This window comes from Harpegnathos saltator, unplaced genomic scaffold, assembly GCF_003227715.2.
Source record: "Harpegnathos saltator strain DR-91 unplaced genomic scaffold, Hsal_v8.6 scaffold45, whole genome shotgun sequence".
In the NCBI taxonomy this organism is placed as follows: Eukaryota; Metazoa; Arthropoda; class Insecta; order Hymenoptera; family Formicidae; genus Harpegnathos; species Harpegnathos saltator.
In genome coordinates this window covers 1,934,432-1,960,374 of record NW_020230261.1, presented here as the reverse complement: position 1 = coordinate 1,960,374, position 25,943 = coordinate 1,934,432, and the positions used below count along the sequence as shown (strand labels likewise).

At 46.4% G+C, this 25,943-nt stretch overlaps 2 protein-coding genes across 2 annotated transcripts; both read left to right on the top strand.

Moving 5' to 3' along the window:
- Positions 1 to 1,470: 1,470 nt before the first annotated feature.
- On the top strand, positions 1,471 to 10,243 carry LOC105185713 (green-sensitive opsin). The gene is made up of 6 exons (XM_011145409.2): positions 1,471 to 2,104; positions 6,430 to 6,524; positions 6,674 to 6,784; positions 9,013 to 9,272; positions 9,343 to 9,458; positions 9,576 to 10,243. Exons 1-6 carry the CDS (start codon positions 1,901 to 1,903, stop codon positions 9,807 to 9,809), a joined length of 1,020 nt encoding a protein of 339 aa, XP_011143711.2. The 5' UTR covers positions 1,471 to 1,900; the 3' UTR covers positions 9,810 to 10,243.
- A 6,550-nt stretch (positions 10,244 to 16,793) lies between these two features.
- LOC105185712 (UDP-glucuronosyltransferase 2C1) lies at positions 16,794 to 25,917 on the top strand. The gene is made up of 9 exons (XM_011145408.3): positions 16,794 to 18,370; positions 19,600 to 20,016; positions 21,294 to 21,594; positions 22,667 to 22,933; positions 23,310 to 23,508; positions 23,744 to 23,920; positions 24,468 to 24,785; positions 25,328 to 25,556; positions 25,643 to 25,917. The coding sequence occupies exons 2-9, from the start codon at positions 20,000 to 20,002 to the stop codon at positions 25,782 to 25,784; spliced, it is 1,650 nt and encodes a 549-aa protein (XP_011143710.2). The 5' UTR covers positions 16,794 to 18,370; positions 19,600 to 19,999; the 3' UTR covers positions 25,785 to 25,917.
- The last annotated feature ends 26 nt before the right edge of the window (positions 25,918 to 25,943 follow it).

Here is a 25,943-nt window from a genome sequence, read left to right as displayed (position 1 = left end):
TAATTGTGCTACATATCTGTTTTTAACACATTTCCTTTCTCGTCCGCTATTTTCCTGTTGATATTGATCGAATGTTGTTTTTTTTGAACACTTTATATGTCGTGCAAAATCGGAAGAACTCATCGCGTAAGATTAGAACACACTATTTTCGCAGTAATAAAATTGTGTTAGGAATATTCTGACATTCGAATATTTCGATAATGCGTTTTGCGCCTCGTTCTGCGATAAAATAATGAGCGTGTTGCACCGCGTGTTGTATCCATAGACATAGGAATATAGGGACAGATCATTGAGTTGCAGGGGGGGATAACCATTGCGGGACGGTGCGACGAGGTAAACTGTGCCTACATCTAATTGGTGGTTGTGCCAGTTTGTGCAAGTATTTGATACATACATAGATGTGTATGAAGTTGTGCATGTGAGTGAAATTATGAGAAAAAAGACACATGCATAACCTTTGCAAAATACTGTCGGTGTAAATAGTTGTTATCATTTTGTTACATCTACTATTTGCCAGTGACAGCCAAGTCGTTGCATCACACGCTCTGAATATGCGCACTATTGTAGCCAATGAAACTTAGGCACAGTCGCCCCCCGCATTTCAGCACAACTCCCCTCGCCTATCTTACGGGCTTATGCTCTGTCCCTATATTCCTACGTCTATGATATCTCTGTCGTTTCAATATATTTTTAACTTTAAAACTTTAGGGAAATATTCTAGAAACATCAAAGATTAAAAAAATGTAAAAATTGAAAAATCGATTTTTTTTACCCTCTCGGAGTGTATGTGGTCCTTTAAAACTTTAGACTCGTTTTTTTCGAAACCATGTTTTGAAAACTGGTACCAAGGATTTCTCAAAAACTACTCGAACCAACGTCTTTGAAGTTTAACATGTTTATTTAATATATTAAAACGCAGGTAGCATCGTAGGGTTTTTCTGTTTACGCCTCTGTTCACCTGCGATTGTAATATTAATATTGTAAAAAAGTAGACTTTAAAATTCAAGCATGTACCATTGTATTTAGGAGAAAAATTTTTTAAATCGGCTACAATGCTACCTGCGTTTTTTATGAATATACTTTAAAAGAATATATGATTTTTTGCATTCTGATACATTTTATAATTGTTTTCTCTGATATCGATTTTCAGGTTGGCGCATGGCGCTTATAATTTCAGTTATTATACTGTAGCCATTTTGAAAGACTTCACGTTTACGAGAAAGAAATTATGAAAAATAGCCTTTTTTCAGGGCCAGCGTGTATGTAGCCCTTTAATTAAACGTATCAAATGACGTGATTGAAGAAACAAGAAACGTAAGCTAAAGAAAGCTTCAGCCATTTACATGCTTAGACATGTCAAGATAATATATTTGGATTTGCAGCGCAGGCAGTAGGAAAATCAGTCGACCGCATTCGATTATTATTCTTCGACCGTAAGGAAAATAATCAACAGCAGCTCCTATCAGTTTGCTGCCCGCGTCTCACTTAGGGTTTCCGATTGTGTGACATGGGCCTGATCCCTTTATCGTGTCGCGTCGTGAAAAGCCGGAGCTTGCGATCGAGCGAATGCGAAAATACATCGAAATCCAATGCCGAGGAGCGGAACGGGGAAACATGATCGGTGCGTCGCCGAAGAAGCTCGGGAAACTCCGCGCGCATGCTGCTTTTTCGCGCCGCGGGGATTGATCGCGGAACGGCCGAGAGGGTGCGCATCTAGACGGGGGTGGTTCGGGCCGGCCTTTATATAAAGGTAGCGTGATTTTGAAACTCCGTCATTGAAATTGATTAACGCGAGCGAGTCTCTCGGATTCTCCGCGCATACTCTCGCCGCCTGCTTCTTCGTTGCTCGCCGGGCAGGATTTCCGTCGCGTGAATCGGAAGTACGGAATACCACGGAAGTATGTCTTTGAATATGACCAGCGACCTGGCGGACGACTCGCTCGACGGATTAGATCGACCAAACGGTGCTTACGTTTTCGCGGCGATTGTGCTCGGTTTCATTGGCGTCTTCGGCTTCACCTTCAACCTGTTGGTCATCCTTACGATCGCTAAAAACAAGGACACGCTGTGGATGCCCAACAACGTTGTGCTCCTCAACATGGCCGTGAGTATCGCTTTCTCTCTCTCTCTCTCTCTGTCTGTCTGTCTGTCTGTCTGTCTCTCTCTTTTCGAATCGCGCATGGACGATTGAGAATTCGCGCGAAAATCACTGTTCCTCCGAGTTTCGAGATTTTCACGCGTAGCGATAGCGGAGCTTCGCAAAAAACCGCATCTGAATTGTCATTCGTCCACAAGCTTATATTTTTAAGTCTCCCTTAGTTTCCTCGCTTAATGTTCTTATAATAAGACTGAATTCTCTGTATGCGCGTACAAAATAAATCTTGTAAAGTTGAAGGGTCGACAAAGCGAGATTAAATATCTCGAAAGTTTCGTGATATTTTATTGATCTAGGAAAACGTGTATTATTTTCTCCGAGTTGTACAAACTTTTAGAAAATATAACTATCGCGCAATTTAGAGAGAGAGAGAGAGAGAGAGAGAGAGAGAGAAAGTAGCTCACGGAGCAATCACGTTTTCCATTTCTTGATTAATGTTGTTCTAATATAATGCGGAAATAATAACGTTTTGGAACATTATATAATAATTTATGCGAAATTGTATGCGAAAATAGCATGGAATGAATAGATTTCTCCTTCATGTGGTCGTATATTAGTATAATTAGCATGTACCAATTTTGCATTTGACGTGAGTAATTCAGTTTGGTTTGACTTATTATCGTACGACGATATTATGAGAGAGAAATCTCACGTTTCAAACGGTACTGTAAACATGTGTATGTTTATGTGTGGATGTGTGTGAGTATGCCGCACGGCCGATACAATGCTAACAATTTCGACAATGTTATTTATTTTCCACTCGCCACAAGCAATTCAGTCGTTTCAAAGCACATGAAAACGTAATAAAATGAACAAGAAAGGGAGAACGGCGAGGAATCGTCCGGTGCGATAGCAATTTTTACTCATCCCTTCCCGCTCACCCCGTACAGTGCATTTTCACTAGTTTTCGAAAAACTCTCAAGACGCACAAACAAACTAACGCGTAAGACGTGCATTAGACAAACGAGTTTCCAAGCGTTACGACACTTCTGATTGGAAAAAAAGGCTGAGAGGCGATAAAATGTTCGAATTTATGCGACAACATGCCGGTGTGTCTTGTCGCGCGGGCGAGAGAAATGCTTTCCCGCGAACGACATCGCGAGGACGAGATCGCGGCAACGGAGAAACAAGAGTAAAACTTCGCCGGCCATACGTCGCGAATATGCGAGTCATGCTTCTGCGTTATCGAGGGACTATCGAGGATGCATTCCGAATATATTGAGCGACGTCGCATCTCTTTTCTTAGCTCTGGCGTGCTCGGAAGGATGTGCAAACTTCGAGTGAAATTTAAATCAGGCAGAAAAAACTGCTCTCGCAGCTGCAGCGTGGCGAATAACGCCGTTGATTTCATTTCCAATACGCGCTGCATAGCTTTTATTTCGCGAAAACTGTCTCGCGCGACACTAAAGTTCGCTCCGACGCGTCGCGGATTATTTATTACGAGCAGCCATGAATTTGAAGCGTCTTTTGGAAGAAGCTCGGTTTCGTTCTTGCAGGAAGGATAATTATAATTCTCACGTATATTCCTCTTCCCCTCCTTTCTCTCTCTCTCTCTCTCTCTCTCTCTCTCTCTCTCTCATGTGCGATTAGTAACAAATTCCCGATTTAAACTCATTAACGTGCACGATCGCTGAATAAATGGAGTCAAAGATAGCCAACTGGGAGAGCACAATATGACTTCTACGAACTCATCAAATAGTTAGCATATATTTCGTCAAATAATATGACTACTCGCCTACAAGTTCCTCGCCTGATACAACCGCTTATGCACCATGTGTCCGCTTTCTTATCTGCATGCGACAGCTTTTAGAGTACAACAGTGCGCACTAACGCATCTGATTAACCTGAGCTTATGACTCCCAGACAACGTGCGTGCGCATCTACTTTTTAATTACTTTTTTGACCTCCGGATAGAAAGAACTCTGCAGAATCCTTATAGGAAATGGCTTTCGGCTAAATGTTTTGTAGATTTGCTATGTGATAGTTTTTTATGTAAATCAAAGTGTCAATGGGCCCAAAATCCGGTAATGAACAGTTTCCGAACTACAGTTCAAAGTTGGAGTTTTTGTATATCACGCAAGATAGTGAAGGACAACATATTCATGTATACAGGATGTCCCATTTTAATGTCCCACCCCAAATAACTCTTCAGTATTGAAGTTTCAAGGAAAATGATCTGAATAAAAGTTGGTAACTTACGGTATCTCGCTAACTATTCGTCGAAAGAAAAAATAATATTACACTTTTTTTACTTTATTTACTATCAAGAATATACTACTATAACAGTGCCCTAACTTTTATTAATTTAATAATTTTGAAATTTCCAAAGGTCGATAAGTTAATAAAAGTTAAGGTACTATTATATTAGTATATTCTTGATAATAAATAAAGTAAAAACGTCTAATACTATTTTTTCTTTCGACAAATAGTTAGTTAGTCTGATATCGTAAGGTAAATGTTGGAAAAGTTACCAAGTTTTCCTTAAATATCTCAAAATATATTAAGCAAATAAAAAAATGTTTCAGACAAAAATTGTTTAAATTAATTGGTAAAAAAGGATGATATAATAAAAAAACTGGGATTTCTATTTAAGAAAATTGATAATCAGTGAATACCTCGAAAGTGACGCCATCTATAAACAAAATGCTATCACTGTCCTATGTCCCCTTTCAAGCTAAACAACTTTTGTCTGAAACATTTTTCGATTTAACGTAGTGTTTTTGAGATATTTCAGTGGGTTCTTTAAAATGGGACCCTGTATATATAGATAAATACATGTACACATATTCTTATAGACTTGAAGCATTCTATGTGAAATATATTGAAGAATTCTGTTTGTATGCTCACATCAGAGTATATATGTATGTATATAGATGTATGCATATATATGAACGTGGACACATATATACATTTGAGTACATGCGTGTGTGTATATATACAGGGTGCTAAATTTTAAACGTAACAGGTAAAAAATCTCGAAAACTATGAAAGATATTAAAATTAGCTAAAACACGTGTTCCATGATTTCGAAGGGAAAAGAGAATAATGGCATTATCAGTCTTTTATTTGGAGGGCATTTTCAAAGTCAGTTGAAGGTCAACTTAATTTTTTTAAATAGAAAGTCCAGTTTTTTATTTTATCTTCTTTTTCTACCAATTAATTTTAACAACTTTTGTCCGAAACATTTTTTTATTTGCCTAATATTTTTTAAAATATTTAAGGAAAACTTGATCACTTTTTCAACATTTAACTTACGATATCTCGCTAACTATTCGTGGAAAGAAAAAATAGTATTAGACTTTTTTTACTTTATCTTATTTGCTATTAAGAATATATTATTATAATAGTGCCCTAACTTTTGTTAATTTAATAATTTTGAAATTTTGAAAGAGGCGTAAATCCGACCGTGCAACCTCCACGCGGTATACCATACACCTTGGGTAATGCGAATGCCGGCGATATGTCAACTTTGAAGCTTCATATCTTGAAAATGGCTTACGCAAAAAGCAAAAATGGGTAGTGTTTTGAAAACGTCTTGACAAGGGCTATAAGAATATGTAATAAAAAATAGGAGGTTCCATTTAAGAAAACATCGATTACATTGACCTGGCCTTGATAAAGTCACTCAAGGTCAAATCCATATTCATAGGTCATGTGTCCCCCTCAATATCCTACAATTTTTGTCTGAAACATTTTTCCATATTTAAAGCCGTTTCCAAGATCCAGGGGTGGGGACGGACTTTATAGATACCCTGTATAACGAGTCTTCAAAAAATTTTAATCGAAAGCCATTTCCTGTAAGGACCCTACGGGCTTCTTTGTGCAGGTGCAGATAAACTGCCAGACTCATCAGGCAGGCTCGTCTCGAAAGTGCTCGATGCAATACCCTCACCCTGTTTTTGCTACGAAATGTTTGTAGCGCGAATAAAAGTTTACCCCCGGCTCCCAGTCCAATCAAATCGAATGCGCGCGTAACAATGTATGTATGGCTACTTTTTTGCATAACCCGAAAAAACTCCGTACTTCGTAATATACGCGTTGTTTGCATATGTCGAGCTGCCGGCTTGCCCAAATCGACAAACACTCGACCGCGAGAGCACAGGTATTCCCCCTTTCGTTTTCATTCGCTTCGTCGAGTAACGCTTCACCATTGAGACTCTCAGCATACGGTAGTCCGCGAGAAACGCGATCTAAAATAAACGCTGCGGCTTGTTGTTTCGACTCTGAATAACCTTACAACGTATGACTGTTCCGTTAACTGTTCATTCTAACAGGTTGGAGATCTCTTGGTAGCTGCACTGGGCAATCCTATCACAATGACGTCGGCGATCGCCGGTGTGTGGTACTGGAGCTACAATGTGTGCGTGTTGTACGTATCGTTATTCACTCACGTTCGAACGATGACCGATATCATCCGTCGGGTCATTCGAACGGCCTTTTTATTGTCTTGCCAGTCATGAGAATGAGAATTAGAAGCGAAGGAGAAACATCACGTTTGCGTTAATCCCTTGACTTCAGGTACGCGTGGTTCATGACTACCATGGGGTTCGCCAGTATCGGTAATTTAACAGTGATGGCATTCGAGAGGTTCTTGCTGGTGACATGCCCGATGAGGACGCTATCGACAAGGTAAACAGCTAGTCTTTGCTGCTAGATACTGCTCGTGGGAAAGGATGAAGAAGGAAAAAGATCTCTGCTTTCTGACATAGCATAGACACATGAATAAACGTACGCCTGCGCTCAAGTCTCGTGTTTTTGACTCCTCTTCTTTTCCCTTTTCTCCACGACTCACTCTAGCAATTATGATACAAGCGGTGAGCACGGCCGAAGAAATAATTAATCTGCGCACTCCGCGACTTTCCATCGCGCACTTTCATCGCTACATTTTCCTGGGAAGTGATGTTCGTCGCTCCTCGTGTCCGCGTGGAGTCCGCGTTAACGCCTCCGAGACATCGTTTGCGCGGGTTCACAAATGTTAATTGGCGTCAGTCTCCCATTTCTCTCGTCGTGCAGCCGCGAGTGCCAAAAGAGACAGGAAAAAAACAAAAGCGTAGCCGTGTATTATATCACCTCTGTGAAGTTGGCCCCACCTTTTTAAAATTTGAAAAAAAAGAGCAGAGTTCTGATTGCCCCCCAAAGAGTTCTAGAGTTCTCTATTAATAGAAAAAAAGAGTTCCGTTGATTAAAGTGGTCAAAACACGAAATAAAGTTACGGAGGAGCTAACTTCACAATTGCGTAAACTTCAAAAGGTCATAACTTTTTTACCTTAAACTTTAGCGCTTCGATGCTTAAAGAAAATCGATGGAACTCTTCGGGGGGCTACTAGAACTCTCAAGAAATTGAACGATTTCCGAAAAAAATTTTTCTCCTAGTTGAACTTAGAAAATTCTGCATCTGTAATACTTTGATGAGCTAGAAGTTTTTCATTTCTGCTCGAATCGATTCGAGTCATAAGGAAAACCGATAGAACTCTTCGGGGGGCTACCAGAATTCTCAAGAAATTGACCGATTTCTGAAAAAAATTTATCTCCTAGTTGGACTTAGAAAATTCGGCATCTGTGATACTTTGATGAGCTAGAACTTTTTCATTTCCGCTCGAATCGATTCGAGCAGAAATGAAAAAGTTCTAGCTCATCAAAGTATCACAGATACAGAATTTTCTAGGAGAAAAATTTTTTTCGGAAATCGTTCAATTTCTTGAGAGTTCTGGTAGCCCCCCGAAGAATTCCGTCGATTTTCTTTAAGCATCAAAGCGCTAAAGTTTAAGGTAAAAAAGTTATGACCTTTTGAAGTTTACGCAATTGTGAAGTTGGCCCCCCCATAACTTTATTTCGTGTTTTGACCACTTTAATCAACGGAACTCTTTTTTTTATTAATAGAGAACTCTAGAACTCTTTGGGGGGCAATCAGAACTCTGCTCTTTTTTTTCAAATTTTGAAAAGGTGGGGCCAACTTCACAGAGGTTATTATATCGTCAGAGAAACGCTCTGGAGAGCCGGCATAATTTTATATATGCGTTTTGCCTGCGAAAGGAAGTTTTTGTAAATCATTTTGTGCAACGTCATAACGTCGTATCACCGCCGAGAACGTCGACGACCGATGAGCGTCCTTTATTTTCCCTCGCGCCGAGTTTTAATGCAGAAAATACGATATCGCCGCGTGCTGCTAAAAGATCCTCTATTATTCTCAGAATTAATGAATTAAAAATGACCGCCTTGTTACCGACGCGATCGCTTTATTTTAATCGCTTTAAGCGGCAGTCCAACCGGAGACGGATTTTTAATCCGCTTGTAACGACAAATCCGTTATTCCGCTAATGAGTTAATCGTTACGCCCACAAGTTAAGGCTTCTGATCCGTCACATCGGATTATTGCGTCAGAAGCGAGAAATCACGCGTGATCATTTATCGTGCGCGACGCGACGCGACGCGACGCGACGCGACACGACGCGACGCGTCGGCACAAAACAGGGTTTCCGTTTTCCCTTTTGTGTCGCGTCGTCACACGCGCATTCGCGTAATCGCGGGATCAACACTCGACGAGACAGCCGCACGGCTGTCGGTCAGGTTTGCTTTAGAGTCTGTTTTTCCGTATCCGGAGAGACGGGTGATACGCGCGAAATTGCGTAACGAGGAAGAACTCGCTGGCTCGCTCGCTAATATTCCTCGCACGTCCCTCGCGACGAATCTTGCGGTTGCCGGATAAAACGAGGATTCGACGAGGACGAACTAAGCCACCTCTCTCTCTCTCTCTCTCTCTCTCTCTCTCTCTGCCGATTTCTGCTCTCTCTCGATTTCGCCGAACAAACTCGTAACAAGCTGTCTTAACTTGTTGTAATTTCTACCACTTGTTGCAGGCATGCTTACATATTGATGTGTTTAGTTTGGGTGTACGCGCTCTCCTTGTCGCTGCCGCCGTTCTTCAATTGGGGAAAGTACGGCCTGGAGATGAGCAATATATCCTGCAGCGTGTCTTGGGAGAAGCACAGTCCCGAGACGCACAATGACACTTACATCGGATTTTTGTTTATTTTTGGCTTCCTCGTCCCCGTCGTGATAATTACCGGCAGTTACTACAGCATCATCCGTACCTTGAGGAACATCAAAAAGAGAGTCGGTGAGTCTTCCGTTTCCATGCGTTTGGCGACTGGAGCAACTTAAGATCTCGCGAATACCGCACGCTGCAGGTCAGGGCAACAAGACAGAAACGAGGATCACAAAGATGGTGTTGCTGATGATCATTGCCTTCCTGATCGCCTGGATGCCCTATGCCATACTCGCTCTCGCGATTCAATATTTCTACGTGAGTATGTCCTGAAAGCGACGAGGAGGAGCGGTCGTTGAGAACACCATCGTCGCGTTTCACACAGTTAATTAATGAAACTGTGCGACATAATTAACCGACGTCTGCTAATCGCAGGTGCAAACGTCGCATATCGCAACCGCGTTGCTGCCGGAGCTGCTCGCGAAATCCTCCATCTGCTACAACCCCGTGATATACGCGAGCCTGAACATGCAGTTCTTTCGCGCTTGGAAGAAGTTGTTCAGCAGTCCCGGCGAGCTCGAAAAAAGGACCTTACCCAACAAGGTCAATAAGGACAACGCGATGAGCACGACGAACAAAATCGAGATGAGGACCCTCAATCACATGTGAGCCAAGTCGAAGGCAATGGCAACCGGACTCGACACTACCTTCGCCACTACCTTCGCAGATCCTTCGGGAACGGAAGAAGGGGGAGAAGGAGGGAGTCGGCACCGAGTGAGAGAGAATGATTTCCCAAGTTGCCAGGTTGCCGCAAGGACGCTGGGCGATCTTTCATCCCCTTCCCCGATCTCGAATTATTATGAGACGAGCGAGTTGCAGCGAGTGGAAGCGCTCCATCGGCTCTCAGCGCAAAGCACACGCGCGCGAGGAACTCGCGAGCACGCACGACCGGCTTTCCAAGCGCGAACCGCGGCATATCGTCGGGAACGACATTCGTGTATAATAAAGTCACGGAAAATAGGAAACAGACTGTCAGGAAATGGGCTATTTACTCGCCACGTTGCTTCTCGGTAAAAGAAAGAGAAAAGAAAAAGAGAGGACAGACGGGGGGGGGCGAGAGGGGGAAGGGAAGAGATATCTCCCGCCGCGCGTTATGATCGATCGACCAAGGAAAGCAACATGGCAATTGAGTAACGCATCGGAAGTCGGCTCGGCGGCACTTAGAGCGAAACTTGGAAATTTAGGCTGTAGTACATACATGTATATAGTTAAGTGAAAGTGCGGCATTTATCAGCCATCTCGTATGCGTCTGATATCGTCACGTGAGAGAGAAGCGCGAGTTGAACAAGTGGACAAGCTTATTGTTTGCAGCTCTTGCCTCCCGAGACGGAGCGCGATGGGGGCGAGGGGGGGGGGGGAGGAAGGTGGCGAGGGGATTTTCCTGTTAGAAAAATACTTCTCCTCTTTGAACGCATCGCCCGAGGAATTACACACGCGCCCGCATGAGAGGCTGCCGGACGAGAAGGCTCCGCGGATGAGAAAGTTCTGCTCGTCTTTTTGCTCGTCGTCATCGCTCGAATATACCAAGCGCTCGCGCGCGCGCGCGCATCCGGCAGGAAAGATTTCAATGCCGTAAGAGCTTCGATGTTCACGCGATTAGGTCACGTATGTTCGCGCGATTTGCAAGCAACACCTGGGAGGCAATTCGCCGCGATATCGCGCCGTGGCGCGCTCACAGCCATGCACGGAGTCGAGACAGACCGTGTTGATGCGCGAGCGTCTAATACTATTCGCTGAGTGTGCGTGTGTGTGTGTGTGTGTGTGTGTGTGTGTGTGTGCGGATCCGTTTGTGCGTTGCGCAGACACGCGTGAATGCGCGAAAGATAACCCGACATGTATGCGCGTCTCGCATTGTGGCCGAAGCACGGCCTGTGATTTCGTTACACGCCGCGGCCGCGCGCCACGCCGTGGAATCGAGCATTTACGATTCGTAACACGCGCAATTATGCCACATCGGAGAAAGTGAAATCGCGAGGAAAATTTGCAGTCGGCCGCGGACGTTGACGTTTGCATCGGCGCTTCGGCGATTTTCATTAGCATTTTCTGGCCAAACGGCCGTTCGAGCGCGGACGAGAGAGTCAAGAGAGCGTCGATTAAACGAGGATGACTCAAGATGCATTACCGTTAGACAGATCGGAGTGTCTAACTGTATTTAACAATAATTCCCGAGTTACGGTAACGCGCGCGCGCGCGCGCGCGAGTTTTTAAGCTTGGAAGGATCGACGCACCGAAAAATCTGCAGAGCGCGGCGCATCGAGTCGTTTTGCCGTTACTCGCGACAGCCGCGTCGTCGCAACTTTGTCACCCTCATTGTGCACAAACGGTGCTACAAACGGGTTATAAAAGATAATGAAAATACACGTGGGAATACGATGAGTGTAATGCGCGATGCGCGCAAATTATTGAAACGGTGAGAGACCAGCTCCCCAGAGAGAAGCGATTCACAGCGTAATGTAGTCTCCGTTCCCGCGTGCGAGCTGCAACATCGCTCGCTCAATCAATTAGCGCTCCCTCAATCTCAGCAATTACGCGATGGATATCAGAAAACTGAAACGGAAAACATGATTATCGATTCGAGGCTACCGTAATTGCTGCGCTTGTGACGATTACAGCGAGATATATAATCCCATCACGTCGCTGTTTACTTTCGCGAGATGCCGCTATTAGCTTTGTTACTTCTGCGAGCTGCTCGTTCATGCAATGTGACCCCGCGAGGCAACTGCAATTCCGCGAAACCGCGCGTTTTCCGCGCTTGAAACTCGACGAGAGAGCGTCCCGTGAAAATTATACGCCTATCTTCGACAGACCGCACGTCGCGTTCTCTCTCGGCTCTCCCTCTTATCGTAGAATATTCCGACCTCTTGCTTAATGCGCTTGTGTAACTCGAGTGAATATTTATTAAACGAGCGATTCTCCCTGCCTTCAGTCGTAGCTAATTTAATTATATACCTCTACCTCCCGATGCACCAGGATAACTCCTCCGGATAATTTAGGATAACGGCGAGTTGGGTTTTCGGTAAATCGGCAAGGAAGCAGGATTCGCAGCATTGCAGGAGAACGGCGAGCTCGAAGATTAAGACGTTGAGGGGAATGTGAAGATATAAATCGAGATTAGCAGACGCGATTTCGGCCAGTGCGTGAAATGCTGCATGAGTGCTCGAGAAGCACGGCGGAGCACTTGCGAAAATATAAAATTACAGATTTAACGCGCGCGTGTCCGAGCGCACTCGCTGCAAAGGATGCCCAGGATGGAACTGTCGAGTTCAATCACTCGCAACTACAAACTAACGACCGGCTTGGCATGCTCGATTATACGGACACCTTTATGTCACTGTCACGTTTTTATGTTGCTGCTTGATATGCGTAATATACGATCACTCGGTCGGAGATCGAAGGCGGCTGCGAAGGCTCGATATAGCGCGCGCAAGGTGAAGGTAGCGAGGTACAGCACGCGCGTCCTAGAATCGCCAATTTAATTTTGCCAATTAAGGAGTCAAATCAGCCGAACGTGATGACGGACCACTAACTAATACCAATCATGCGACTGCTGCTGCTCACGCGAAAGCGCGCGCGTGCGTGTCGGCCATGAATCGAGAAAGAGGGAGAGAGAAACGTTGATACCATAACGTCGATATAAAATGTTCAACTCGGGCGTCTAAAGAGTGACACATATTAACGTAACTCGTGAAAGTTGTGAACGCGTCGGTTCATCGACGCGTTCCGATCCAACGCCGTCCTCGGTGTCCTTAATTCGCTCGCTTTTACTTTATCTTACTTTGTCCGTGCGACATTTTACGTAATTTATTTTCGTCGATATTCGCGCTCGTCGCACGGCAGCGGCGGCGCGGCGGCGCGCGTTGCAGAATCCCGCCGGTATTACAGAAGCGGCGTTATGGGCGAACATCAGCCGGAATACAAAGCATCTCTCTGCGGTCACGAGCGGCGAGAAGCGACGAGCGACCGCGCGCGCGTTGTGAGGAGAATCGCCGAAAAGTTACGTCCATCGAAAACGGTCTCGTTGGATGCGCGGCGTGATCGCGCTGCGCTCTAAGTGATCCAGCGTCGCGAATGAGTCGCCGACGACATTAATGGCTTTTCTTCTCGCGAAATACAATAGCCAGTCTTCCGTCAGAGTATCCACAAAGTCTCGCTTGGTCGAGCTGAAAGTATTGGTTTAACCCGCCGCCTCTCATTATGAGACTCGGAACTCGTCGATTGGCAACAACACCCCGGCGGATTTTGCTTGCCGCCGACGTCAAGGAGGCGCTTGCTAATCGCGTACACCCCCTTAGCCGACTGAATTCTGGGATCAGAGGGACGAATCTCGAGACCGAAGAATATAACGTCGTCTTCGTATCGCCGATAGGTGAAGCACACCGATGAGAAGAGATGAAACATTTGACTGAAATTATCGATATCACGGAAAATACCAGCCAGCGGCATTTTACGTAAGCCAATTAGAAAAATGCAATTAACACAACCGGGCTTACACAACAAGGTGACACAATTCGTTCCTCCTATATATTCCCGTTTCGTTTCTCAGTCTCAGTCGGCTCGTCTGACCGCCTCATTTGCTCAACTGAGCAAACCCGGCGACTGCACGCGCGCGATGCAATCGCTCTTACGCACCTCGGTCTCCGTCGACCCGTGGGGAATCACGAAAGGGGAAAAGTTAATTTTTGATCGACGTCGCCTCGGTATGCGCTCACCGTAGACCCCTCGATCGGGCACGCACGCAATGAGACGCACGCGGAGGAATTCGCTAACACGTTAACAGCCCGGAGGAGCGACGAAGCGAGCTTTCTACGGCGAGCGCCGAAAAGTCGGGGCGACCTGAGAAACGAGAAAATCACACGCGAGACCGGATATCACAGACCCAAATACGAGCGGCCGTAACCGCGCTGCGGAACAAACCCGTTTTTGAAAACGGCATCTGCGCGAGCATACCGTAACGAAGCACGCGGCGGCGGCGGCGGCGGCGGCGATGGCGGAGAACGCAGTCATCTATAAATTTCTCAGGATTCGCGCGGGATCGTTAATACTAACACCGGAACGAGTATCATTATTCATGATATGCGCTCGCACGAGAGATGATGTGTATTCTGCCACTTTGCGCGGATGAGTTATTCAGCTTGTTGGAAATGTCGATCGACAGGCTGAATCGCCAACTCGCTGGAAATTCAATCGATCGGCGAAATCGCCGACCGTCTGGAAGTGCCGATCGACACGGAGTCGTCGACTCGCTCGGGAATCTCGATCGATACGAATTGTCAACTTCGCGGAAAAATTCGATCGATGCGAGGGAAAGTTCTTCGGCTCGCGCGTTACCTAATCGCGTGGCGGCGCGTTTTTCGCGGTGACACGGATCACAGACAAAAGTCACGTCGCGGTTTACCACACGACCGATGATAATAATAATCCGCGTTTGAACGCGGATCCGGAAAAAGTTTCTTGCGTCCGCTCGCCGTAAAGCCCCGCCCGCTCCGATTATTCGCACAAATCGCCGGGTAATAAAGTCTCTCGACGCACGAAGCAACATTGCGCGAGGGATCGCGGTCGTACAGCAGCCTGGATAAACATTTTTTTACAGTCTTCCCCGGGCACTCTTCCCGCGGCCCCGAGGAGACGGATATTTTAGAAAGTTGCCTCGATCGAAAAGACGCTCCATATCTCCCGCGGCTGATTCGGTCGCGCGATGAAAAACGCAGCCGAAAAAACCCGCTCCTTGCGATTTCTGCGGCCGCTGCTCTTCAACGTCGACTGAACGTTCGGGGCGATTGCGAACGTGATGGCGGACAGTTTTTTTCTTTTCTTTTCGTAGAAAGAGCTTCCACTGTGACACTAATTAATCGTCGAAGCGCGAGTAAAATTTAATGAATTTTATTAAAAAAAAATAAGTCCTTACATCAACTTGAAACGAATAATTATCAAAAAACAATCTGCATGATAATAATGAAAAAGTGAGTCGATAACGAACACATATTTATTAAAGAGCGACCAACAACGTATGTCATTAAACGCCGGTTGTAATGACGCCGTGCATCATTAAAGAATCGACCGCACGACATCGACCTCAAGACTGACGTTTCACCTTCTAAAAAAATTCTTTTTTAATTCTACCCGGATCGGACGAACGATATCCGCCTTCTCGGTAAGAATTCGCGCGGACAAGACATAACGGTACGTTATAATCGAACCAGTGAAATCTGTCCTGATTCCTTGAGCACTCATTTCGTTCCCGCTCATGAGATTCTCCTTGTAACCTACCTCGATACCGCGTCATAATCTGCCCTCCAAAAAAAGCGACAGCTGACCGACAAAGCAACAGGTATGCGTACGCGCGCGCGCGTATATACGTGTGAAGACTTTGTCTATCCTGAAGGATCGACCGATATAAGTAGTGCATTTCAGATACGAGCGAAAGCGTAATAGAAAAAGCACATCGCATACATGTTGTAACAGCTGCAATTACTCTCTCACGAGTCCAGAGGTTGCAAGTGCGTCAAATAAAAAATAAAATTGCGAGTTGTCGTGGCACGATTTTCTGCTGCGTCTCGCGATAAAACGATAAATTATAATTAATCTGAGGACGCGCGCGCTTCGCTTCTGAACAATAGGCAGATCGACAGCCATTAACCGCGTCCTGTCGCGTTAAACCTCAACTTTGATCGGCGCATACGCGAGTGAAAACGATGAAGCATCGCTCTCAAAAGGTACGTGTACACTAAGTGGACAAATAGCGAACAACAATACGAGTATAAGGCGGGTTTTAACCTAAAACGCTAGCACGACTATCCCCAATCAGAACCATAACGTTGATTCGACGTTGATTTGCCGTTAAAATGATCGATGAACCATTGAATCAACGTTAATTTAACTCTCATCGACGTCGAATCAACATTGTGGTTCTGATTGAGTACTCGGTCAAAAATACTCACGCAGGATGCAACATTGATTTATTGCGCGAAATAAAGGTAAAGAGAGCAGTGATTAATGTGCAATCCGCAATGTTTCTACTTTGTATGAAAAAATCGCTTTTGACTTGCATAAAAAAAAATTTTCTTGCCAGCCTAACAAAAATTATCTACCTTGCATATCAGTAAAATAGACATGCTAATTAGGTATAGCGAGTAACCACGAGTAATGGAGGAGGGGAGAGTGAAGGTCAAGGACTACACGTGCATCTTGATGGTGATGTTGACTCAGCTCAGTTTTCAGGGTTAGAACCTACTATTCTACTACTTCTACTAACAACGAATGATAAATTCGACAAATATGCAGAGTAAGTACCAACTGAATGTTCGTCAGCGTTTGACTCGTTTCCGACTCGTTCATGAGGAGACATATCAAGAAACAGAAATTCGATGTTCGTTCGCTCAGTGTATACATACCTGTAAGGATACCTGTATAAGGAGGATGTGTGCTCGGCACGATAGTAAATTATCCGGTTAGATGTGAGTATACAATCGGCGCGAGCGAACGGCGAAGGTGCCCGCGATAGTATCGCTCTGGTAAGCTCAGGTGAGTCGATCGTTAACTTCCAAATAAACGAAAAGAAAAGCGAGCCTCTTTCTCAGCAGATCGGGAAAGACAGATGTGGGATTATGAAGGAGACCTGCCTTCTCTCAGGAATCACGTTCTCTCTCGCCTCTCCGACTCGATGATGATTAAAAAAACCTCGCTGGTCGTGCGCGATTATACATTTCCTCGGAGTCGACGAAACGCTCGCTGGAACAACGAAATCTTCTCTTCGAAGTGCAGGTGCGCCCAGGTTTGGAAACACCAAGCATCTTCAAGCGCACGACCGACGATGAGCGTCTTGGTGGGAGGCAAAACTCTCTCTCCGGAGCTCAGCTGATCATTAAAGCTGCTGCTGGCCAGTCAAACTTTCACGCTCGGCGATACGCGAGCTTGGCGAGCGAGCAGCTCGCCGCAACTGATTCCGAGGTTTCCGCGCTTCGTTTTCCGATATCTCTTCCGAGATAGCTGTATCGATACCCTGCGCGAGAACGAGAGACCCGGGGATATTATTCTTCGCCAATTATGTGCTACGAAAATTCGCCGACGTCGGAATGATATAGGCAGCTGCTCTACCCAAGAGAAGAGACAGATATCGACGAACAACAGTCGAGTTCTAATAAAGTTTGGACTTGTTTGCCGACTAAAAGCACCTCCGGAATACACGAAAGAGCAGAGACTTACTCGTCGCTGTACTTGGTCGAGAGTTTCCGTGCCGTCGCGGTTGACTTACAGCGGACGTTCAATTATTGGGACCGATAACTCGATTAGTAGGAGGAAGAATCGACTGAGGAATCCACCGGAGAAATTATTTGCGCTCGTGTCGCTCGCTCGCGAGTGGAGAGTCTCGCGAGACGCCAACGCCAAGAGCTTCAACGACTGAATGATCACAGACGGCAAGATTCCGATGCTGAGGAAAGTCCAAGTAACGAGGAACGACAAAGCTATAGAGTAAAAGCTGCGTTAGCAAAAATCGAATAGACGCTCATAAAGATACGACGGAAATTGGCGGCGCGCTCCTCCTCCTCCTCCTCCTCCTCCTCCCGATTTCAAATTCAGCTTCAGACGACTCGTTCGCGCGCGTTATGCTGCGCGACCGTGCCGCATCCGTGCCGCCGGCAATGATACGAGGCTCGAAGAGCCGTACGCGGACGAGTTTCCCGATGGCGCGAGAAACCTGACGCAGGAAGCGGCAGCGATCCTCTCGAGATCGAATTAGCGCGACAGGTGATCGTGTGTATGAAGCAAGCGTTATTAGTGAAAGTCGCCGGCGCGTACTTACACGGCACGGTGCAAACATCAGCGCGCGGACTGGCGTGCGATATTCCCGACGAAAGTCGCGAACTGGTAAAGAGGGTCAGCAGCAAGAAGGCAAGATCAAGAGATCTTCAGTCGGCCGTAGGAGAAAGGGAAAAATGCTCGAGTGAAAATGACAGGCGGCCCTGGTGGCGTTCGAATTTCGACACGCGACGTCGCGGGAGATCCTTGCGGGTGGAAGGTGGTTTGAACTGCGTCGCGGGCGTTTCTTGGGGACTATTCTTCTCCTTCCCTCCTCTCCGATGAGTGTCGCGGACGGAAAGAAGTCGCGGTACCTGAGCGGGAATTGCTCGTCGGAAGAATAGATTCGAAGAAGATAAACGAGAGCGCGCTGAGTAAGAATGCTTGAGAGTTATTAGGAGCGAAAGGATTCTACGAACACTTACATTCGGATACTTTGCGAAGTCGTCTCTCTCTTTCTCTCTCTCTCTCTCTCTCTCTCTCTCTCTCTCTCTCTCTCTCTCTCTCTCTCAGCATCGATGGTACGCATGAAAAACATACATGAAAAACCGCTGATAAAGAGGGATCGACGACGAAATTTCCCCGATGGAAATCTTGCGACGTTCTCCGTTTCCGTGGAAGCGAGGAGATCTCAAGTCATCCGTGTTCATTGACCTTATTTAGACTTTTTCCTCCGAAGAGACGTGAACACGACTTGATATTTCAAATTCGCGAGAAATAATTATACGCAAAGTTAGTAACGTCACCTGATAAGAACGGCAATTTCCACTTGCATTTAGCGGTTAGTTAACGATCGCCGTTGTCACCGACGTCATTGCGTAAAATTAAGTGCAAAGGTGTAGTAAAGTTTCGTGTTTCTCTCTTTCGAGTTCCATGGAGTTTCTCTGCCGTGTCTAAGACACTCTCAGTCTTACCAGAAGAAATGTCGAAACAAAACCCGTTCAATCGCTCGTTGCGTACATAGACGTGTAATTCTCGGGAGGACTGATAGAAACTCGTTCGCGTGGAAAAGTACCGAAAACAGGGCGCATTTGATCAAGGCCATTTGTATCGTTTCATAAGACGACATCGCCAGATTCGTATCTTCTCGTATCGTCTCTTTAAAAAGAGACCAGACGAAATTATTTGCGCTCAGCTCTTTGCTCGCAGATCAAAAGATCAAAAGACTGGAAGGTCCGTTCGCCGTGGCACTATCTCGTTCGGTCGCTACGAAATATTTCACTGCTTTGACAAATAAACTCGACCGAATTCGCGGCGAGCAAGGAGACGACTCCTTTGAAGCATCGTTCGCCGAAAACAAATGTCAATTGAAAGCTACGGAAGCGTAACACGAGGTGTGAACATCGATCGCTCGCGGCCCGCGATTGGTCCTGGATATTGAAATACCGGCTGCGGGCCTTCTTCTTTTCGGACGGCCATTAGAATGACAATGAGTCTGGCTCGCTCTTCTTCTTGTTCTTCTAAAGCGACCGTGTGACGAAACAAACGCGGGGCGGACTTACAGAATCCGCTGGTCCTACGTCTCAATTATAGCTCTTTCGCAAGACGCAATTCCCGAAACGTAGAGAACACACGGAGGGATGCGAACGAGCCTCTCTCGCAGTTGCAGACTCGTGGCCGACCAGCAACGTGCGACGCGCTCTCGCAGGAGGACGATCTGATCCCATCGGTGCTGGCTGGATCCAGCGAACTGGAGCGTGAGGGCCAGACTCCCCGTCGTCATCCCGGTTATCCGACCGGAAACGGGCCCGAAGAGTTTCCCGCGTTTCCCGCGTTTCTCGCTTCGTCGATGCACAAAGAGCTCTCGTGACGAAAGCAGGCCGATCGAGCGTGACGAGAATTGTCCATGGTGAGAAAATGACGCCAGACTGCCGAACGATTGTCCTTCTCCATTGAAGGGTCATCATCATTTATGTGCAAACAACGAGACCTCGAGGAAGGACCACCGGATATAAATCAGAGAGGTGAACCAGAGGTGTGAACTTTCCCGCCGGTGGCGACCGATGAGTGGCGACATCAGGTTTGTTTCCTATCGCTGGCCTGGCTGCATTCTTTTATATATCGTAGATAAGCTGCGTAACGATAACAAAACTATCGTTAACTCCAATAATGAGTTAAAGTATCGCGCCACTGGGGCTGTATTCCGTATTCCTGCATATCGACAGTTGTCGGTGTCCTTAGCGGCATTGCGCAGGTGTCATTAGCAGCATTACGCAGGTTTCTCATATAACAAACAAGTACGGTGTGTCTCGCATTAAGTGCGAGAGCCAAGCGACGCGCACGGGCCTCGAGACCGACCGTGTCTCTTTACGAAAAGCACCTAGTTGATCGGAGGCAAGATTATCGTACCGTCCAAACGGCTAATCTCATTGAGTTCTAAGTAAGTTCAACCGATTCCTTAAGGTCGACTTACATAACAAAACTTTCTTTATTTTTTTCCTATGTGCACTGTAAGTCGAGAATTTTTACTATAAAGTTTGAATCGCAAATTTCTCACGATTAAGAAACGTCGTCCAAAAAATGTCCAGTTACATACCTTCCTCCGTTGGATGGCACTACAGGCAGTGTTTTTGTCTAAATTTTATCTTTTACTTTTCATTGTTTTATTATTTTGTTTTATTGTTTTATTGTTTTATTTGCTTTCGTTGCTTCGTTGTTCATGTCTTGTACAACATATTTTCGCATTATCAGTTGGCCTAACTTTTTGATTTCATTACTTTTTTTTTCAAATAGATTAAAAAGTAACATTTTTTGTACAAACTTGCATCAATAACTCTTCCTGAATATTGTTTTCCATGCAATGAAATAATTTTTGGGAAGTTAAAATATAACATCCCATATTATCTTCCTGGTCCTTATTTTTTTATAACATTTTTTTAAATCTATATTTGCGAAACCAACGCTACGCGTGTACTTGGGGCTTTTTTTTCTTTTTTTTTTTAAACTATACTGCTAACGACACCGACAACTATCGGTACGCGAATACGGAATACAGCCCGTGTAGCGCGATTCTTTAACTCGTTATTGGAGTTAACGACAGTTTCGTTATCGTTGCGCAGCTTTTCAACGGTATACAAATACCGTAAAAGCTTTTGTATACCGGAGAAAATCGCTAAAAAGAAACGGGGCTACGGGAAGAAGGCTTTTGTATACGAATTTCTACGGTATACAAAAACTGCGCAACGATAACGAAAGTGTCGTTAACTCCAATAACGAATTAAAGAATCGCACCACTGATCCTGTCTTCCTTTTCTTTCTCAATAAAACGTCTCCACTGTATACTTGTCTCTTTGCAAGTTCCGAAAGTGTACACCGCTTCAGCAGTAGAAAACAAACCTTCTTCGCGAGGATGACGCGCCTTTCCGTTGTCGCACATTGGCTTGTCCTGCTTTTGGGCATCTCCCTGGTGACGATCGAAGCCGCGACAGGATACAACGTCCTGCTGGCCACCATGGGTGGCACCAAGTCCCACACGGTGCCCTTCATCGCCCTCGGTACGAGCCTGAGGTCGCGGGGCCACAATGTCACGATGCTGAGCGCTTTCTCCGGTCCAGCGGCGAATAATGGTCTTCACGAACTGGTGCCGTCCGTTCTCGAGGTGATTTATGACCACCATGCGGCCCCCGCCATGCCCTCGCAACCGGCAAAACCGCAATCCCCGAAATTACCGAGGCCCGTCGTTTCCGTTTCTACCGTTTAACCGGCTTGCCCCGTTGCTCGTCATCCGACAATTAATCTCATTACGCGCATCATAATTTATTACACCTGCGCGCGCGCGCGCGCGTGCGAGAGTGAAAGAGAGAGGGGGGAGAGAGTTTGCTCTTCACCTTCATCCCGTTGCGCAGCTCTCCGTAGCCCCGTTTCTTTTTAGCGATTTTCTCCGCGCTCTTGATCGCTGAGCCTGCTAGAAGCAATCTGCTTCTTTGCATCTCTAAATATTAGCTTTCTTTGCTTCTCTAAATATTAATAACTATCGTCGTCTGCCGGCAGACGGGTGCCGGCAGACGGAATTAGAATCGAGGGTTTTGATGTCGTCGTCGGAAATATGTTCAAGCATCGAGAATATATATCTTTACCCTTTAATTAATTTATATCATATACCCTTCCCTCAGAAATCGCCATATGCAAGTCAAATCGCCATAATTGACAACAATGAGGATAAATGAATATGCTAACGAAAAAGCGCCAGTGAACGCTAATGAACGTACACGCGCGTAACGAGTCGCGTAAATAAGGATAAATCCTCGCGGCTCTGTAAAGTCTGGACTCGTATTGTCGAAGATACAACTTTACAGGAAAGACAAGAAGAGACAAACAAAAATTTGTCTCTCGGAAGCGAAGGTTCGCGAACTCTCGCCACAAAAGATCTCCTTTCGGCGACTCTGTGGACATTCAGCAGTTTTCTAAATAAAGCCAAACAGAAGCTCCAAACTCACACAAGCTCGACGGCGTTGGCGTTACATTTATTCCCCCGCGATTTCCCCGTTGATTTCCCTGCGAAACGATATTCGAGGACGAGCGAGTTCGGTTCGTGGAACTTTGCAATCGCGTGGAGCGTTTTACGTTGCTTGCGCGCGGCGCGGCGCGAGGAGCTCGAAAGGGGCTTGAAATCGGCCCGACCGCGGATCCATCCGGATGTTTGACTCAAACCGCGCGTTTTTTCACGGCAGGCCTTCGTGGAGAATTTCACTTCCGAGTGGGACCTGGTGGGCGCCCGGTTCAGAAACGAAGTCCCGATTTTGCCGTGGGACGTCATAAGGTACGCCTGGAAGTCGTGCGACTCGCTGCTGCGCGACGCCAAGTCGATAGCCGGCCTGAGAAAACCGGACGGCGATCCGCACCATCGATGGGACGTCGCGGTGCTCGACGGTGCTTATCCCGAGTGCCTGTTGGCGATCCTCCACGGCGAGAACATACCGACGATAATGCTGAACACGGTAATCAGCCGCGTTTACGACGGCGCGACGCGATGATCGATTCGTGCTGCTGCTGTTAAACGGACTCACGTAATACGGTTGATAAACACTAGTCGAACACATCAGTCATCGTGATGCAGCCTCGCTCCGTGGCTGAGTAATTGATTGATTTTTATCAGTTCATGACTCGGCTGTATAATTTATGGCTGTTCTTCGTGCGATCTACAATCGTGTCTAACGTGTCGTGAGTTCGATACGCGATGATCGAACGCGATTTCGAATTCTCGACCGAGATCGAGGAGAGACCGCTTTCCTCGATTCGCTTCGAGCCGCAGGCTTGTCTTGTTTTAAACTCGGCTTTCAAGTATTTTTAGAGATGCGACGTTATCTCCCGCAGGTCGCATTATACAGCGGATCTATCGCGCAACAAGGCAACCCGTCGCCATGGTCAGTGACACCTTTCTTCGGCGGGCCGATTACGCAAGACATGACCTTCTTCCAGAGAGTCCTAAACGCGGCGGCCCTACTTGGAATGAATTTGATGCATTGGTTCACAGTTACGGTCTTCCTGCGACCGACTCTACAGAGATACCTCGGTGAGCGGCGGCTGTCAACTACGCATCTCGTGGCTCGACGTAAATTCCCAACGCCATAAAGATCGCATGCTAATCACCGAACTTTACCCTTCATCATGTCAAGAGAAAAGAGAAGAAAAGAAAAGAAAAAAAAAAAACGAACACGAGGCCACGGAGGCGGACTCGCGAATATTTATTCATCGCCAGGCGCTCTGTCGCGTAATTTAATGACCATGATGTTATTTCGCTCTTACAGGTAGCCAAATACCCGACCTGTACAGTCTGACGAAAGAGGTTCCCTTGACACTGCAGAACAATCACTACAGCGTAGGAGATTCCGTGCCTTACATGTCGAACGTCGTGAACGTGGCGTGCCTTCACTGTAGGCCGGCGATGCAATTAAGCTCCGACCTGGACTCTTTCCTACAACGTGGTAATTTCGCGCGTGCGAATTTCCCTGTCCCCTCTCGCGCGTTTCTTGTCTCCCCCTGCTTTACGTGCCTGCGACTTAACCCGGTCAAAACCTATCCGAACGAGCGATAAGCTTTCATGTGTCTCACCGCATCGGGAAATGTAATGTTTTCAATCGGAGAACGATTTACTTTCAATCTCATGTTCAAGAAATAGTAAAAGAAAAAAAATAAATAAAAAAGACCAAGACAACGTAAGCTCATGTTGCGTCGATCTGAAGTTATCGTCATTAAACTGTCAGGCAACTAGCCGTAGCAGTTAATCTCGTCGAGGCCGAGAGTTGAACGATTCTATTCGATACGAGCACGAGTCGAAGAGACGCATGAGATATCGTTGATGAAATACAAGCAACTGCCGCTCAGGATAGCATAACTCCGAGGCACGAAGAATCGCGGTCGCGTCACATCAACGTCGTTTGATCGGCGACTGACGCGGGCGCTTGGCAAACATGAAATAAGAATCTGGGATTGAAGGCGCGTGTGCAGCGGGAACGTTAAATAAACTTGCAGGCTTCGTGTTTGTCTCGATGGGAACGTCGGTGCGAGCTTCCGGAATGCCGGAGGCGCTGCGGCAGATCTTTGTGGCGGTCTTCTCCACGCTACCGTACAACGTCGTCTGGAAGTGGGACGGTGGCAAGATCAAGGATATGCCGGCGAACGTGAGGACAGACGCATGGTGGCCACAGCAGGAGCTGCTCGGCCATCCGAGGCTACGCGCTTTCGTTTCCCACGGCGGACTGTTATCCCTGCACGAAGCGGCTTATCACGGCGCGCCGACTCTGGTTCTACCTGTCTTTTGCGATCAAGATGGCAATGCGGCGCAAGCTGGTAATTTTGTCCGTCGGCCCGTGAACCGCGACCTTCGACGGTACACCGACACCGCGCGACGCTTGGAACGAACGCCGGCGCTTCGCTTTCGAAGTCCGATGGAAATGGGACGTAGCACGCGCGAGTGCGATCGCGGAATCGCGTGATCAAGTGAGAATGAGGGAAATGAGAAATGAGAGAGAGAGAGAGAGAGAGAGAGAGAGAGAGAGAGAGAGAGAGAGAGAAAGAGAGTACGGTAGATGTGAGATACGGAGGACACGTGCTGTTCACACGCGAGTGTTCCTCTTTCGTTGAATATGGAAACGCTGATTTTCGGGATCTTGGAATACCTTGGCGCGTGGGTTAGGACACTATTGATATTAGTTGCGTTCGCCTTTCAAACAATGTGTTCAATCAATGTGTTTTCTCGGTGAAACTCGCGATTTTTAAACGTTTTTCCCTCACGACTTAACGAAACGGTCAAGTTGCGGAATAAAGATTTACAGACGTTCGCTTCGGACGGAAAGGCGCTCTTGATGTCTTGGCGAATTTATCTGACGCAGAGAAACTGGGCTACACTCTGGTGATGGATCTGGCTGGCATATCAATCGGCGCGCTTCGCGAAGGTATACTCAAGGTCGCCGCGCCTCGCAATAATTCGTACAGAGAGGCCGCTAAGAAGAGAAGCGCGCTGCTGCGCGACTTTCCGATCGGGCCCCGAGAATTGGCCACGTGGTGGGTGGAACACGTTGCCAAGCACGGTGGAGCCGATCATTTGAAGAGCTCAACCAGGTAATGCATGTCTGTTATGATTACTGTCATTACGAACCCGTACGCGAGCGCGAAAGAAATCGATTTGATTGCGCACGACGTTTCAGGTACATGGGAGTGATGCATTATTACAGCCTGGACGTCGCGATATTTTACATGCTGAGCTCGATTCTCATCATTTACGGGCTCAAGAAATGCTGCTGGCGAGCGGTGATCAGCCAGGATTTCTTCAAGAAGAAAGTAGACTGATCGATCACCTCCCGAGGTCTTTTTTGGCCAATTGTTATTTATTACCACTTATTAATTGGGTTAAAATGGGATTTATGTATATCGAAAGAGAGCAAGAGAGAAAGGGAGACAGGGAGACAGAGAGAGAGAGAGAGGGGGGAGAGAGGGGGAGAGAGGGAG

Coding starts and splice junctions, on each gene's coding strand:
- LOC105185713 (XM_011145409.2), top strand. CDS start 1,901: ATGTCTTTGAATATGACCAGCGACCTGGCGGACGACTCGCTCGACGGA. Junction 6,525..6,673: donor AGCTACAATGTGTGCGTGTT/GTACGTATCGTT, acceptor CCTTGACTTCAG/GTACGCGTGGTTCATGACTA. Junction 9,273..9,342: donor GAACATCAAAAAGAGAGTCG/GTGAGTCTTCCG, acceptor CGCACGCTGCAG/GTCAGGGCAACAAGACAGAA.
- LOC105185712 (XM_011145408.3), top strand. Junction 23,921..24,467: donor GGACTCTTTCCTACAACGTG/GTAATTTCGCGC, acceptor ATAAACTTGCAG/GCTTCGTGTTTGTCTCGATG. Junction 25,557..25,642: donor CATTTGAAGAGCTCAACCAG/GTAATGCATGTC, acceptor ACGACGTTTCAG/GTACATGGGAGTGATGCATT.